At 35.6% G+C, this 17,854-nt stretch overlaps 1 protein-coding gene across 6 annotated transcripts in view; it reads right to left on the reverse strand.

Annotated features, from left to right (window-relative positions):
* Positions 1 to 9,511: 9,511 nt before the first annotated feature.
* LOC131873664 (MADS-box transcription factor 23-like) overlaps positions 9,512 to 17,854 on the reverse strand; it is a 57,591-nt gene continuing 49,248 nt past the window's right edge. For 2 of the 6 annotated variants that reach the window (XM_059216753.1, XM_059216758.1), the window contains exons 3-8: positions 10,922 to 10,989; positions 10,717 to 10,816; positions 10,450 to 10,491; positions 10,254 to 10,295; positions 10,024 to 10,142; positions 9,512 to 9,825 (exon numbers count right to left, since the gene is read on the reverse strand). In XM_059216753.1, the coding sequence (XP_059072736.1) occupies positions 9,759 to 9,825; positions 10,024 to 10,142; positions 10,254 to 10,295; positions 10,450 to 10,491; positions 10,717 to 10,816; positions 10,922 to 10,989 (438 nt within the window). In that variant the 3' untranslated portion in view covers positions 9,512 to 9,758. The remainder of the gene's footprint in view (positions 9,826 to 10,023; positions 10,143 to 10,253; positions 10,296 to 10,449; positions 10,492 to 10,716; positions 10,817 to 10,921; positions 10,990 to 17,854) is intronic. The other 4 variants (XM_059216756.1, XM_059216759.1, XM_059216755.1 and 1 more) reach the window with 3 other exon arrangements.

The following is a 17,854-nucleotide window of genomic DNA, read 5'->3' on the forward strand; positions in this document are numbered from 1 at the left end:
AATATTAATGTAAGATAATACAAAATAATAATATTCTAAAAAATAATATCAGTGCAAAAATAATATAATGAATATTAATACAATGTAATATTAATATAATGTAATATACATAAAAATTGTTCTCACTTAAATATTTTTAAAAAAAAAATTACTACTATTTACGTATAATTTATGATTTGTTCACTAAAATTATTCTCAAATAAATATTAAATTTTAGAAGAGTTATAGTATTATTGGAAAAAGAAAATATTGTTTACATAAATTTATAAATTAATAGCTTTACTAAGCCTCTCATTTATTTACTACATTTATATGTACTAGTTTGATTGGGTTCTTGTAAGAATTTAATTAGGGTAAAGGTTAGGTATAAAGTTAAATTGGAGTTAGGGTTAAGGATCAATTAGGATTATAGGTAAAACTTTTCATTTAAGGTTAGGATTAAATTATGATTAGTATTCAAAGAGATTAAGAATACAATTCAATTAAGATTTAAAAAATAGGGTTAGGGTAAAGGTTACGATTAGTGTTCAATTTAGGTTAGGGATTATTATCCTTAGATTTAGGATTCAATTAAGTTTATAATTAACCTTAAATTAGTATTCTAGTTAGGGTTCAAATAAGATTACAGCTTAATTAGGGTTAGGATTCAATTAATCTCTTCTATTACTATTACAAATCTAAATGGCAAGTACTAGCCACTACATGGCACTTGCTTCATGTAGTCTCATTTACTTGAGATCCATTTTTTAGCTTTGCATTTTAGGTAATATTAGCAGTTTACCACATATTTTCTAAATATATAAATTCTAATATATGTTTGCTTGGTTGTATAAATATGCAAAATGCACTTCTTTGAACATTGCAACTTACATTTTTTACCTCCCATATGCTGCCCAAACTGTATCTTGCTATTGGTGTAATAATTGCACCTCCTTTTGGTGCAAGTGCTAGTTCTAATATGACTCGTGGTAGTTTTAGTGATGAAAATGTCCTATGAGCATATTTGATGTTGATAATAACTACAAAGACGAGATTCATTGAACATTAAAGTTAAATAAGGGAATGTTCTTACCAATGATTGTAGTCCATCATTTAATATTTAAAATGGTATATGTATTCATAAATATTATTAAATTTGTGTTATAAAATAGTCTATATGTGTTTTGACATATTATATTTTTTAACGTCTACTGTCAAAACGATATCATTTTTATAAATTCAATTTCAGAATATACATACATACATACATACATACATACATACATACATACATACATACATATATATATATATATATATATATATATATATATATATATATATATATATATATATATATATATATATATATATATATATATATAAAATCCAATATCTTTTTAACTAAGAGCCAAGAACTACATATATCTATTCCATCAAAGTCTAAAATTTCATATCTTATGATGTTTAGAACCCCACACTCAAAAATTCAATTCTTAACAATTTCATTCAAAATGATTCAACTGTTGGAAGATATTAATTTCTACCAACAAACAAAGTAGAATTGTCAACCGGGCATTTAAAATGGAACCTTCTCACCCTGTGTTCAAGATACTTCTCTCACCTAACACCACCAACTTATCATTGACCTTGATTTCTCACATTTGTTTACTAGTTCTTGTAAGGAAAGCTATGGTGCAAAAACGCTCTCCTAATGCCAATTCGCAGAGGATGTAAGCCACAATATCTATCTACTTCCTAAATTGCAAAACCTTGAGATGACTTAAACAGAAGAATAGAGAACATATAAAAACCATGCGCATATACACAGAGATTTTTACCATGGGAAACCCTTTCGGGAAAAAACCGACAAACCAAAAAGCCGAGTGTCTCCTTTGTATTACAGTAAACAATATTACATACAATTGACAATGAACTTTTTGCACAGGCTCGGATTGTATTACAATCAACGTGAATTTCTATCACACTCTAATTCTCAATGAAACTTGTAGCAGTTTATACACACTACAATTCGTTATGAAACCTGATACTGCAACTGTCACTTCACAAACGGTCAACCGTACGGATCAACATTGGCAACTACCGTAGCCACCGTACGGGTCAGCATGGAATTACCACGTACTAAAATGTCATATGAATATGTCTTTGTCTGTATAAGTAGGTCTTTGTTCGTACTAGTAGGTCTTTGTCCGTACTAATATGTCTTTGTCCATACTAGCAGGTCTTTGTTCGTACTAATCTATTCGTACTAATGTGTAACATTCTGTACTTGGCAATGCTTCTCATCAATCTGGCAATAATTTTCGTCGATCTGGCAATGATTTCCGTCGATCTGGCAATGATTTTCGTCGATCTAGCAATGCAACTACTGTACGGTATGGGTTAACTCAGTACGTACGAGGCAACAACTGTACGGTACACATGAGGCAACAACCATATGGTCCGTACGTACTTCAACAATCTCCCACTTGCTAAGGTACGTATTGATATCTGCAGAGTTACTCAACAAGACTAATAAGAGTCAGGGGCTTTAAGCCCAATTGATCTTGCACACCATTTAAATTTAACTGTGCTATCACAGATGAATGCCTTTCAGTTGAACCTATTATCCATTTCAACTCAGCACCATCTACATTTCCGTGTTTCCAAGAACACCTGTAGCTGATCAGCCCATGCCAAAACTTCAAATGCAAAACCACATTATCATGAAGTACCAAACAAATGATCAATGTACTCTAAGCACAGAAACAGAACCAAGATCATTGTCAAAATTCCAACTGCAGAATCAAGAACTCAAACATGACAACCATGATCTAAAACATCTCACCTAAAGAGATAACATGCTCCATATGAACATAAACACATTAAGTCAAAACTCTAAATGCATCTCAAGAGTATATCCTGACATAAAAACATCCTAACTAAGGATTACAACATCTCTACCAAAGACCACTTATGAATCTTCAAGATGTTAACATCTCCAGTTACATGAAGAACTTTCACCAATACATGATGAATCTACATCACTGCCAAAGACCCAAGGTACCCAGTCCTAATGGCATCGTGATTGAACCAGACACCGATAGATGTCTGACTTGCCAAAGCAACTCAAAAGGCATCTCCATCCTCATTGTGAGAGGACCCAGAATCAGAAGAACTCTTATTCTTCTTCTTCTCTCTGCAATCCTTTCGGATATGACTAGTCTGCCCACAACTCTAGCACTTCAATTTGGACTTCTTTCCAGGAGCCTTGGAGCTTTCCGCCGACTTGGATTCTGACTTCTTGTTCTCTTTCTTGCCTCTAACAGCAAGAGCATCCTTGACCATCTCAGAATATTTTCTTCGTTTTTCTTTTGACAGCAATGAAGCAACCACACCTTCCATTGTGAGCTTGGTTGTTGTACTCCCAATGGTCATTACCAGATGATCCCATGAGTCAAGCAAAGAACATAACAAAAGCATACATCTATCCTCGTCATCAATCTGGACTCCTACAGAGGTTAGCTGAGCAATGATCATATTGAAAACATTCAAATGATTTGCAACAGATGTACCCTCGTCCATCTTCAGGGAATATAACTTCTTCCTCAGGAACAACTTGTTTACCAGAGACTTTCCTTGATAAATGTCTCCAAGCTTCTTCCACAGAAGATTAGCAGTCTTCTCCTCATGGACATTCAACATAACAGAGTCTGCCAAACAAAGTCTGATTAACCCTCTACCTTTTCTATCTGCAAGATCCTAGTCTTCTTACCTCATGCTTGAAGGCTTAGCGGTTACAATCACAACACTCCAGAGATCTCTATCAACCAACAAGTCTTCCATCTTGAGTTTCCAAAACTCAAAACTCGCACCATTGAATTTCTCGATCTCCACTCGCCCTGAAGCATTTGTCATCTCAATTTCCAGACACAATCGATAACCACTTTGCAAACTCCCACTGAAAACAAATTAACACAAAAAACCAACCCTACCCGACAAGGATAACAACAACTGGCCAGGCTCTGATAACACTTGTAAGGAAAGCTACGGTGTGGAAATGCTCTCCTAATGCCAATTCGCAGAGGATGTAAGCCACAATATCTATCTACTTCCTAAATTGCAAAATCTCGAGATGACTTAAACAAAAGAATAGAGAACATATAAAAACCATGCACATATACACAGAGATTTTTTACCGTGGGAAACCCTTTCGGGAAAAAACCCACACACCAAAAAGTCGAGCGTCTCCTTTGTATTACAGTAAACAATATTACATACAATTGACAACGGACTTTTTGCATAGGCTCGGATTGTATTACAATCAACCTGAATTTCTATCACACTCTAATTCCCAATGAAACTTGTAGCAGTTTATACACACTACAATCCGTTATGAAATCTGATACTGCAACTGTCACTTCACAAACAGTCAACCGTATGGATCAGCATTGGCAACTACAGTCCGTTATGAAATCTATAGACCTCTATAAATAGAGACAGATGTAATCCGTTAAGACATGCAATCAAATTGTGTTTTTGTGCAGCAACACAATGTAATTTATGTGTGAGTTTTCTCCACTCAATTCATCCCAAAAGAGTGGTATCAAAGCCGAAGGTTTGTCAGTCGACTAGAGGATGTAGAAGAGCCAGGTCCTCTGTCGTGTTTGTTGTGGAATTGAGTATCATATATCTGATTTTAGTGTTGGCTGTGTATATTGCTAGTACTGAAAGCCATTTATAGTTTATTATTGGAAGCTAATTGTAGTTGTGCAGGAGTATAGGAGAGAGGTTGGATTTGTATTGTTTGCTGCTTAGATGGTCAACTATTTGTAATGTGTTGTGTTTGTTGTGAACTGATTAATGAACAAAATGTTGATTTGGTTATGATCTAAACTTTTATCTCTGCTTAGTTTAACTATGGCATTGAGTAAGTTTCTCTAAAAGCCAAAGGATAACAGCCAATAGTGTAGAAAAAAAAATTGCTTAGTGAAGTGTCTAGTCTTTAGTCTCTAAGGAAGAGCCAAAGGTAACAACCATGGAAGAGATTAAGGAGGATGAGAGTCGATACGATGGCAGTGGAGTTTGTTGTTGAGCTCGCAAAAGAGGACAAAGAAAGGCTTTGAAAGATCATTGTGATTGTCATACTAATGGCATTCGAAGTAGGCAAGGGTTCGCTGTCACTGCCAAAACAAAGGACTAAGGAGGTCAAATAGAGAAGAAGTCATTGGTAGAGAGGAGCAGATTCAGCTACTACGGTTTGATGGTAAAAGTTGTTTAAAAAGCTGTTTGAAAAGGTAATTTTGAAGTTTCAGATTACAAATGTTTTTGATTAATAAAGTAATGTTAATTAGGGTGCTGACCCTTAACATAGTCAAAGACTATCAACATTACAAAACAGCAAAGAAGGGTGTTGACCCTTTAAAAATACAACCTAAAGGCAGTAAGAAACAACAAGAGTACAAACCTTGGAGGAACCAAGGTCAAACAGGTGAAAAGAACCTATCAAACCTGCAACAACCCAAAACCCTGCTCAAGGAGGGGGAGAATCATCTAAGCCAAGATAGACTTGGGGGAGGGGGGAAGATTTTCCCTTCCGCCTGCGACGAACCATGGTCCAGGCAATACTATCATTACCATCAAAAGATGGATTGGGTGGAGAGGGCCCTATAGAGTTACAGACAACATCGACAGCAGGTTGTTGTAGCAGAAAGGCAACAGGCTAATACAGCAGAACATCACCAAGCTACTGCAACAAAACAACATCAGGAGCACATTCGATAGGAGTGGATCAATGATGTCTAACAAGAGCAGTAGTCATAGGACTAGAGGAGACCAAGTCAGTAGCACCAAGGGGTTCAACAGGAGCTTCAGCAACAGTAAGAGGCACAACCTCAAACAGGGAGAAGTCATCATCCGCCTAAGAGGAGTCATCAATAACAACAACATTGATCGTCAAGTGATCAGCAGTAGCATCCTTCCACAAAGTAGCAGAACCTTTGTGTCGAGAGCGAACAATCTGAAGCCAAGTGACCCGTAGAGAAGCGCCTTCGATAGTGAAAGGGAAGGCCCTCGTAGTTCAATGATTGACTAGTCCACTTGACCGATCTCCAATCATAATAACCACATCCCTAGGGAGAGGCTTGGAAATGTTAATATCGATTAAAATACGGGCAAAGGTAGAATGACCCATAGAAGACGTGGCATCATCAACCTTAAAAAATCGGCCAATAGAGTTACCAATGGCCTCATAACAGGAGTGCTCCCAAGATGGAGGAAGATAAGGTAGGCAAACCCAAACTAGGCGCACATTAAGTGGTTTGGTGCGGGGGTTAAAGGAAGTTGTCCAGGGTTTGGTAGAGAGAGAGTGATCTCCCCAATCCCACAAATTGCCCAACACCAAATCGCAAACATGGGAAGAAGCAAAAGAAACAATGAAAAAGCCTTTAGCACAAGGGAAAAGCTCAATACTAGAGGCAACCAAAGGTTTCCAAGAGACACATACCTAGCAATGGAGATCCATGAGAGAAGGCTAGAAACCTGTAAATCTGCAAACCAATGTTGTGTGTTGGTAGTAATCAATATTCTCAGCAACTTTCAGACCACAGACCACCACAGGAGAGGTCTTGGCACATGGAAAAGTGTGGATCCCCTTGGCAGGATGAGCAACAGATCTAGCCACACGAGCACAACTGCGCCCACCAGCAGAAGGCTTGGAAACCTTAGAACCCACAACATTGGTATTAGCAGTAGTACCAGACAGAGAAGCTCCAATACCCACAACAACACCCTCAACAGAATGGGAGGGGACACTGCCCACAGCATTAGGGGCATCAAACCCAAGGAGAACCACGACGTCCCCAGCAGTGGTGAGGGCAGTAGTGAGAACAACCACTACAATAAGGTAGCTCAAAGTAGAGCCATTGAAAACACCAACATGGGGGGCACACAAGCCACCCCAATCACCATGCGTGTTGGGGAGGAGGAGAGCAGTGGAACCCAACGTAGAGCTGTTGCAACCAATAACTGGGGCATTATTCAAAATTACTGCATGAGCGGAAGAAGCAACGGGAACAACCATGGTTATTAAGCAACGAGAGTTTGGATTCTTGATGTTGACTGTTGATTTGTTATCAATATTAATGTTTATTCAAATTACATATATTTTTTATTAATAAAGCAGTGTTAACTAGGGCACTAACCCTTAACATAGCCAAAGACTATCAACATTACAAAAATAGTAGACAAGGGCGCTAACCCTTAAAAAACACAGCCTAAAGGCAATAAGAAACAACAAAATAGGGGTACGGACCTCAAAGAAAGAACCTGTCTAACCTTCAACAACCCAAAACCATGCTCGAGGATGGGGAGAATCCTTGAGCCAAGACAAATTTGGGGGAAGGGGGAAGATTTTTCCTTCTGCCTGTGATGAACCACGGTCCAGGCAATACTATCATTACCATCAGATTATAGATGTTATATTTAAAAAGAATATTGTTTATTTCTAAGAGTCAAGAAGTTGTTGAAAGTGTGTTTGAGCTACAACTGTTAAAGGATTTATTATCATAGTGTCAATGATTTGTGAAGCTTGAAGAAAGAATGTGAAGTTTGACTAAAATATGGTAAACTGAAGGCACAACTAAACCCTTCAAGTGAGTTTAAATTGTTTGATTCAATGGTAAAAGGGTAATGAAGGAGAAAAACAGTTTGGAAGAAGAATTAATGCATTTAAAGAAAGAATTGGCTAAATTATAGTAGAAAATAGTTCTCTTTTGAAAGATTTATGCTTGAAGTCGAAGATAAAAATGAGGAGTTAAAAAAAAAGTTAAAGTTGTTTGCTAAGGTTAAGAAAAAGAATGAAGATTTGGAAGAAAACCTTAAGAGATTAGAAGAACAAAATAATTTACAATTGAAGGAAATCAAACAAATTGAAAGATGAGAATGAATGTTTGAAGTCTAAGGCATCAGTATGTGATGTTTCATGTAGTACAAAGAATTTGAATTCGACATCTGATAAGTGTGTTTTTGCTTAAGAAATTTGTGATAAAGATTGTCAAAAAGAAAATGATAATATTATTAAATAGCAATGAAATGAATGTTGGTTTCAAGATCATGAAAAGAATGGGATACAAAGGTAAAGGTTTAGGCAAGCATGAACAAGGAATGAGAAATCCTATTGAACCAACAATGAGGCCCAAAATATGAAGGTCTTGGATATGTTGCAGGGAGGAGAGAATGATATAGGCGTTTCATGTTCAAGCAAATAAGTTCAAGTGATGCAAAACATGCATTGTTCACATTGTAATAGGAAAGGACATACGATAGAGAAATGTTGGAATTTACATCCTTGTACCCTATGTGAGTTGAGAAATCATTGTGAAAAGATGTGTTGTAATAGAGAATCAAATAATGGATATGTACCAAGTTGTATGAAAATGAATTGGGGATGGACCTTTGGATCTAATTGACAGAAAATTACAAGTGTGATCAAAAATCTGTTTAAGCATAAAAGTTCCCATGTGAAAATTGATTGCAATCAAGCAAGGTTCTCAAAAGGTATAACAGATGTTTCAAGACAAAAGAGAGAATTGTCTAGCAAGAAATTTAGGGATAAGTCACAACAACTTCCATATTGAAATTTTAAAAATCAAGATATTGAGAGACTGCCGCAGCAGTGGGAGAAGCCAAATGAATGTCATCATTATTAAGAATTGGATATGAAAATCACAAAAATGGTTTGAAGCTATGAAAGAAAATAATTTGAGGAAGTCTGCAAACTTCGTTAGAGATGGAGAAAAATAATTTGCAATGAATAATGTTTCATTGACATAATTGAATTATTGTAAATGGGTACCCAACATGACTTTAGGCCAGGACCCATCTCTAGTAGATCATGACATGAATATTCAAAGCAATTGATTCGTGGTAGAAATTAACGAGTGTTGTTGAAATATATTAATTTATACCAACAAACAAAGCAGAACTGTCAACCGGGCATTTAAAATGGAACCTTCTCAACTGGCATTTCTGACACTTCTCTCACTTAACACCACCGACTTATCACCGACCCTCATTTCTCACATTTGTTTACTGTTATTGTATTTTGAAAAAATCTATAGACCTCTATAAATAAAGGCAGATGTAATCCGTTTAAGACAGGCAATCAAATTGTGTTTTTGTGCAGCAGCACAATGTAATTTCTGTCACACCATCCACCCCAACATCAACATTATCAACATAACAAAAATCCTATACATATAATTTTTTTAAATAATCCATAATAATTTTCAAGTAATAATAGTTTCACAATATTTTATAAAATTCCCTGAAACAGTAGAGCATCAAACTGCTTTGAATTGCTTGATCTGCTGTTAAAGTGTGGTCCTGAGCTTGCCTTTTATTACCCCTACTTTGATTTATGATGTTTTACAGTCTTCAGCTTTTCGTTCCATATTGTCCCTCATTTAATTGTCCCTCATCATTAAATGAAATTCTTTAATATATTTTTATTGATATTCTTAAAAGAGTGGGATCTCTTAAAATCTATCTTTAATTTATTTTGAAAAAATAAAAAACAAAATTTAATTTAATGAAAAAAACGTCTTAAACATTTTAGTTCAAATAATAGGACAGGCACTAACAGTTCTTACATACCCATCAAATTATTTGGAATTTATTTAACAACGTATCCATGACCATTTTGGCTCCCACCATAACATCAAAACCATCTAAAACTACTGCAATTTGGCATCGATTGTTATGGTATAGAAATACTTTGATCACTGCCACCCTTTTATTATGGAGTGCCGATGCTCCTGCTCAGGTAGACGTGCCAGTGATTTATTTCTGAAAACAATTCATACAATACACCCATGAGTCTCATTATCAAGTGATACTAAAACAATCTAAGTGTGCATTTCAAAGCCAGAATATCAAAAGGGTTTGAAGTAAACAACCGAGTCTATGTTTGCTAAGCTCCAAATAATTAATGAATAGAATAACAATCTGCACTAGATTTGTTAATAATGGAAGAATAGAATCTACCCCTGCCATGGTTGCAGAAAGTTTTGCTGCCAAGGGCTGGTAGCTATTACAGTTGATGGAATCCCACCATTATTGTTGACAATTCTCTCTACATATTTTCCTTCTTCAGAGAGCTGCATCTATAACAATATAGATAGTTACATTCTATAGAATGATAATCTACAATAGATAAATTACATTCTATTGAATGATAATCTTCTATATTAGACAACATAAATTTGTGGACGTACCATTTTGTGCAGTGCATCATTATCTCTTTGTAACTCATCCTCCTGAGTTATTCCAACAGTATGTCAGTTGAGAATCAGATCAGATATAAAAATGTCATTCCTCAAGGAATTCACAATGAAAAAACTAGATAAGGATGTTCATTCAATATTTATACATAAAACCTCAAACTAAAGATTGATTGAATATAGGTCTTACCTTCCTTTGGAGCTCCTCCACAAGTTGGTTCTGCCACAGCATCTAACAACAATCAAATAAACTAAAAAACAAATTCTAAATGCCATAATTGACATGGGTTGTCATATTGCAAAAACAACCTTAGTTCTTATGTTTACCACCAAATTCAATTCCATTTTACACTAATACACCGGGCTATAAGTGCTGAAGACCATGGTAGGCATATGAAAACTCCAAAAATGTTTTTGAATCAAAAAGATTCGAAATGCAACTACTTAAAAAAATTACCTTTCTCACTCTTATTCTATTCACTCCTAGTTGAACCTGGTACTCCAATTGTTCCAAGTCAGTGAAAGACAAAGAAGACAGTTCCTGCCCCATTAAAGCCCTAACATGAAAAGTAGAATGAAATTATTTCTTCCTGAAAGTTAAATCAAATAAGATATAAAGACGCTGAGAAAAAATGTTAGGCATGTAGCCAATGTAAGCTTACCTAACTATTTTCTCCTTGGACTGTATTTTTTGCATCAATCCTACGACCTCTTCTGATTTGTGTTGTGACTGCACAATGGTAACAGAATTAAGCATGATCTCCCATTAAACTATAACAGTAAGCTGGCTAAGAATGATTTCCTATACTTGGTTTTATAGACGCACATAATTATTTGTTGGACCAATTTGCATTCGATTTTATAAAGAGGCTATATAAAATAATACAATTATGAGCTTGGTTTAGGGGTCAAAGGTGAGAAAAATTATTAAAAAAATAAAAATAAAAATTGGTTAAATATTTTTTCAATACATCACTCTCCAACGTATCAACATATCAGGAATAGATGTAAATTTCTAACAGACGTGTTAAAGGTCTAATAAAAGAGAAATCATTGAGGAAAAGCATCTCCAATAATACTTATCAATTCGGTGAAGGATTTTCTTCTGAGTAATTCGATCTAAGATGTTTAAAGTTAAAACAACGATGTAATTGAGGAGATTGGGCAAGGGAGGAGGGCTAAGCCAATTTTTTGGTTAGTTCTACAAAATTTCATCGTGAAAACATGAGATGAGATTGATTTTAATATCAGTAAAGCCAAAGCTGTACATATGAATCATCAAAAGTGGGTTCGCTTATTCTAGAATATAGTAAGTAGTTTTTTATTTATTTTGACGATGTTATAACTCAATTGACACTTTAGTTCAATCAATTTTATTTCAAAGATTTTTTGTATATAGAAATATGCTTTCAAAGACACTTTCTATTTATTCCTATGATGTAAAATTGGGCATGCTGTCAGAGAAGCATTGGATAGTCACATCTGAGTTAAAGATAAACTAGTCATCAAGAGGGCCGATAGTTTTTAGTTCAACACTAGAGCAATCCAGCAGAAAAGGGGAGGTTTAGGTTCAACACTTAAAGTGGTCCATGAAAAAGCTTAACTTGGTATTAGGACTTAAATTAGCAAACCCAGGCCAAATTAGAATCCCCGAACATCTAGAGTATAGCTCATAAAAATAAGCCACACACGAACCAAAGACCAATCATCAAAAGAGCTGATAGCTCAGTGGTGGAACATCCCAACAGCGCTATAAATGTTTTCAAATTTCTGATTAATAAGATCAGCGAAGAAATATTTTTTCCAATCAAAAGCCATAAGCAAAAATAATAAGCAAAAATAATTCCTGCAATAATAAATTATACAACACTAAAACTTAAACTGGTTTGTAATGTCTTGTAGGGCAAATAATTCTAGGTTAAATTCCTTTGAATCGGCAGCTAAGATACTATTTGACATATAAATATTAATCAGCGTGTTGCATTGCATGTGGGTTCTTTGAATGCCTCCTTTTCCTACGTAAGGTGATCTCTAATTCCAATCTCCCCCTTATCTCAAATTCCAAATGTCGGATTCTCTTTTGAGAGAGCTTTTATGGTGATAAAGGGGGGTTGTAATCACAGAAGAAGAATATTACACTAATCTCCAGTAATTCCTATGCTAGAATGGTTTATTGTATTCTTTTAGTTTAAAAACAAGTTCTTTATAATTATCAAGAGATTTTTGGATTCGATTGTGTCAAAGATTTTTGCATCTAGGTGTGTCAAAGATTTTTGTAATGAAACCAGAGTGCGGAAAATTCTTTTTACAGTGTTAAATTTAAAGAGGAGAGAAGCAGATATGACTTTCAATTTCAATTACAGTCATTAAGATGCAACAACAAGAATTACACAAGCACAAAGAGAGCACAAAATATATGTGAGAAAACTCTTATAGGTAAAAAACCCACCACCAAAGCCAATCTCCTATATTACAGTAAAATGTCAATTACATACAAGATACAGATTAAGCTCTCAAGTGTCTATCCATAGTCTCTGTTCTGACAACATTCAACCTACAGACAGAATTCGACCCACACTCCTCACAAGCAATAGGAACAATGTTCTGCAATTTAGCATCCAACAGAACCATCCAGACGACCTACTTCCAACTACTCGACCAACTTCTGGACCAATCTCTACAACCATTTCAACAGATGATTTGTATCTCTGCTCAGAAACAATTCGTTTCAATTTCCTCATGGCTCCAACCGTCGGACACTTCATACCTGCAAATTGTCTCTGTGACTCCTATAACTCTTTCATCGAAATGTAATGTTAACACGGAAAACCTCTTTGTCGCCAAGACTTGGCAATGTCATATCGATATTGGATATTGTCTTTTCGGCAAGAAGAGTTACTTCGGCTAGCGGCTACAAACATCTCACCGAACTCTTAAGTCACACCGAAAAGATTGATCATCGCCAAGACATCGGTAACGTCACAGTGAAACCAACTTATTGCCCAGACAATGCGACTTCGGCCACCGGCTAGAAGAGTCTTACAGAAAGCACATGTTACATCGAAAGCCGCTCTTCACCCAAACCAATAGAAGCTACACCAACATAGTCTCTTTCGCCAAGACTACTCGAAAGTCATATCGACACCTAGCTTATCGCCCAGAGAAGTGACTTCGGCTATCGGCTTGAAGTATCTGACCGAACTCTCACGGCGGCACGCTGAAATCCCTGATATCGCCAAGACCGAACAAAGCTATACCAAAGAGAGACTTCATCTACCAACTTGAAAGGCCTTATCGACATCACATGTTACACCAAAATCCTAGCTGGTCGCCAAGACTCAACACTTGTCTTACCAATATCGGTAAGAAACATAACTTCTGCACGCCGCTTGAAGAGTCCTGCTGAACTCCGAAGTCATACCGAAATCACTACTATGCTCGAGTTCGCTAAGACACCGAACGGAGTCACACAGAAATGCTCACTGGAGGAACAAAATGCCATCTGACCGAGATTTAAGCCAGTGAGTTTGAGACACCAATTCTCAACAATTTTATGGTTTCTGTTCAAAGAAGAAAAATGTTGGTTTTTAGGTTTCTGTGCTTAAAAAAACTATTGCATTTCAAGTCTTTGTGCAAAAGAAATCATGCAATTTAGGTTTATGTGGAAAAGAAATTCTTGTTTTTCAGGTTTGTGATAGGTGCTACTTTTTAAGTTCTTTACACCATGTGTGATTTTGGGTCTTTTGCAAAAAAAAAATCTATTAGCTAAAGTAATTCAAGCATTTCTTGGCAGATTTTCCAAACACTCAACAAGCAGTAGACTTTGTTCGGGAAAATGGAGTTATGTTCTTTGCCCGCACGGTGGAATCCTCCAATAGACAAAACAAGGCCTTCAAAAGAAAACCGGAGAACTTCGCAATCTGAACAGAACCAATGGGAGAGGGGCAGGGCCTTTAATTGGACACAGGATTGGTGTCATTCTTATTGTGTTAAATTGGTTCGTGGTATAGCTTATACTGCTTCTTGTATTGATTTTCAGCTCAGTCGTCTGTGTGTGACTATCCAAGAAAAATTGTTTTAATCTACATGTAAATTTATTTCCTTTAACTTTCTGTTTAAGTTTCCTTTCCAACTTTCCTTTCCTATTTCCTGTCCTGTTTCCAGAATATTATGTTGTTTTTTTTCATTCATATAGATTCTCATTGTTTGTAACTTTGTCTAACTCATTCCTTGCACTGTCCAATCATCTCACAGCTCTAATATGTATGTTTGTTTTCCATACATTAGAAATCATTTAAATAAAGTACTACTTCTTTTTTAAGCTTTCTATCCTGCCTTAATATAGACTCCCCTTCTGTTGATTATGCCACGATGACATGAAACTCCATTCAGCTTTCTTCATTTTGAGGGCTTTCATGTCATTTTGAAATCAAATGTTAGCATCTGTATGAACTCCTATTCATTAAGTCTATTACTTCTCTGATGATTTTTTTCCAGAATAGACTTCCTCTGTAGCTTCTTTTATGTTTGTTTTCCCTAGGATTTTCTTTCATGATTGAGAATTGAACTTCAATTATATAACTCTTGTTCCTTGCTTAAAACTTTGCAATATTTATAATTCTTCCAAGTGTCAATCTCTTAGCAAGAGTACTTAAAAAACTTTGATTTTGTTTGCAAGCAACTTTTAGCACGAAGCCTTGTCCTCCAAGTGGCAGTTGAGCAAGGCATTTTTCATTTCAATTGTGTTATTTATCCTGTGATAATGACTTCCATTCAGTTTTCTGCATTTTCTGAGGTGCTGTATGCCTGTCAAATAATGAAACCACCCACCTAAACATTTTGTTAATGCCAAAGTAGTACAACAATTGAAACATACAGCTATTACGATCTATTTTTTGAAACTGACAGGGACTTGAGCTAAAATGGAATCCTGGTTTAAGTTTTCTAAGGAAATACTGTAGAGCATTGTAGAAATCCTATCCTTTTCTTGGAAGCTCAATCGCAACAACTCAAGTCTAAATCTTACATTATGGTAGTGAAGATGAAGAATTCAACTCGTCTTCTAAACTTTCCCACATTATGTTTTTATAGGGTAAGCTATTGTATTAATTCTTCTTTCCATTTTGGGTTTTACATACGTCCATTCTCTACACTCCATAAATTCTAGCACATAAAGGTATCACTATTTAAAGTAGAATTACGTTCTTTTATGCATAGTAGAATAACTCAATTATAATATTTCTCAACTCTAGCATGTCATGATTCATGTTGATAAACTAGTAACCAGATGCCTATCTTAATGAAAAGTAATCAGTATACTCCACTGTTGCACCATTTACGATTTATGTTGTGAATGAGATATATGACATTTTATTAGTACTGAATAATTGTGTAAAATCAGATTCAAAGCATCGTAGGAATGTATTTGAGAACGGAAACATTTCAAATTAAGTGGATTATGGTAAAGATGGCATCACTTGGATATATGTTAGATGAAATAGCATATAGCATCCAATCGGCCTGCAAAAGCACACACTGGAATATCCAAGTTAATTTTGGATCAGGCAAATATCGAAGTATGTTTTCCTCGTCAATTGCACAAGGATGTTGTGACGATTTTTTAATTGTCTACCTGCTCTTTCTTCCATATTTGAAAATTGAGACAATGTAAGTGGACTTTGGAGAATAGCATTTGGCAAATTTTGCCCAAAACACATAGATTTCAAAGGATGCAATGCTCTCAAATAAGTTTGGATAACCATCCCTTCTGCAACATTGTATGGATCCTTTAGTTGTCTATATCATATGAAATCTTACATTTATGATTAGGTTGCCGCCTTGCTATAGCGAATGGATGGTACAAAACCATGGGATCAATTTATATTAAAAAATGGTTTAGGAATGTAATCTCAAATAGGTTCCAATAGTTTAGTGACCCATTAGGTAATTCCAGATACCATCCATAGGCAGCTTCATCCAAATGTATGGAAACAAATGAGAACCACATCCTCATGTTCAATTTGCGCTCATAGAATGATATCTTTGAAAGCTCCAACGTGTTGTTCAGCTCTCCTCATTCCTCCCTGTACGTACTTGAGCAAAACTTTTATAGATTCTTGGGTAAGTCAGTAATATCCCCAGCCAAATTAGACGGCAATTATCCCCTCCTAACCATTTATCTTGATGGGTGGAAATAAGTCACATCCGAATTAAAGATGGGTTAGTCTTATAGAGGTTAGTAGGTTAGTGGTAGAGCACTCCAGCAACAAATGGAAGGTCTTAGGTTCAAGTCTTAACTGATCCATACAAGCTCAACATAGTATCAAAGTCAGACCAGACTAAGAGCCCCAAACTCAACAATGATGAGATAGTGGTTTGAGCGATTGTTGGTTGATAATATGGTATGATTATTGATTGAGTTGTGGACTTAAATGTCAATCTGATTACAGAATTTAATGATTGTTGGACTGATTTGCAGATCAATAATTAGATTTTGAGTTGTAGAGGGAGACAATAAATCTTGAGAATTCAGTGGAGGTGCTCAGTACCTCGGATGTCTATTTGAGAATAGGAATAGGTTGCATGCAAATTTGGATTTTCTTTAATCAGCATTGTTCTTCTATTATTGGGAAGTTCTTCTAGTTTTGAGTTTTCTTGGATTGATTTAGATCTCGATGTAAATCATTTTATAGGCCCTCATTGTTGGTGTTAGATGGAGATGGATACAAATACACAAATATTTCGAAAATATCAAATAAAGAATTTTATCAAACTGTTCAAGTGCGACAGAACTCTTTCCATTCATTCATCAATTGATTACAAATTGATATAGCTTGAATGCTACAGCATTCAAAAGTAGACTAGTAATTGATTGAAAGATTGATCATTGCAAAGAATTTCAAATGATTTAAATGAATACCTTGAATTTGAATTGGCTTCCTCATGGTGAGTCAAGGTCTAGAGTCTAGACCCTTCCGCACTATTCCTTTGAAAGGCACACCTAAACTAATACAACGCGTAAAGAGAATTTTCCAAGGTTTATTTCCCTCAAGAGCTCTATTAATCCATTTGGCACAAAGGAAATGCCTTGTCAATGAATTGAAAGCAACCTAGAACCACTGTCATGGGGAAGACAATATTCTCAAACATCATGATGAATTCATGGTTCTTATCACTCGAGGCCCAAAGAAGCCTCTACATTTTTTTTATTTTTAAAGAGGATTTGGAGGTTGGCCAAAACAAGAACAGTAAACATGAGTGGAAACAAATTTGAAATTCATCAACCAAAGAAAGAGGCTTAGTAATTCATCTCAATTCTAGTAACAAAATTTGCTTGCCAAAAGGTAATAGGAGAAGTTTGAAAAGCAAAGGGAATGTCAAGAAAATGAGAAATTCCCCATGATTGATCTATACTAGTCAAAACTATCTGCCTAGTCTACCTTAGTAAGACAGGATTGCCAATAGTATACTTAGTCTACCTTAGTAAGACAGGATTGCCAATAGTATACCTAGTCTTTTGTCGATGCATACTCAAGCTAGAGTTGTCTAACATTGTCTTCATTTGCAATAAGAATGAGGACTGAATCATTGACAAA

Source organism: Cryptomeria japonica, chromosome 2, assembly GCF_030272615.1.
Source record: "Cryptomeria japonica chromosome 2, Sugi_1.0, whole genome shotgun sequence".
Classification (NCBI taxonomy): Eukaryota; Viridiplantae; Streptophyta; class Pinopsida; order Cupressales; family Cupressaceae; genus Cryptomeria; species Cryptomeria japonica.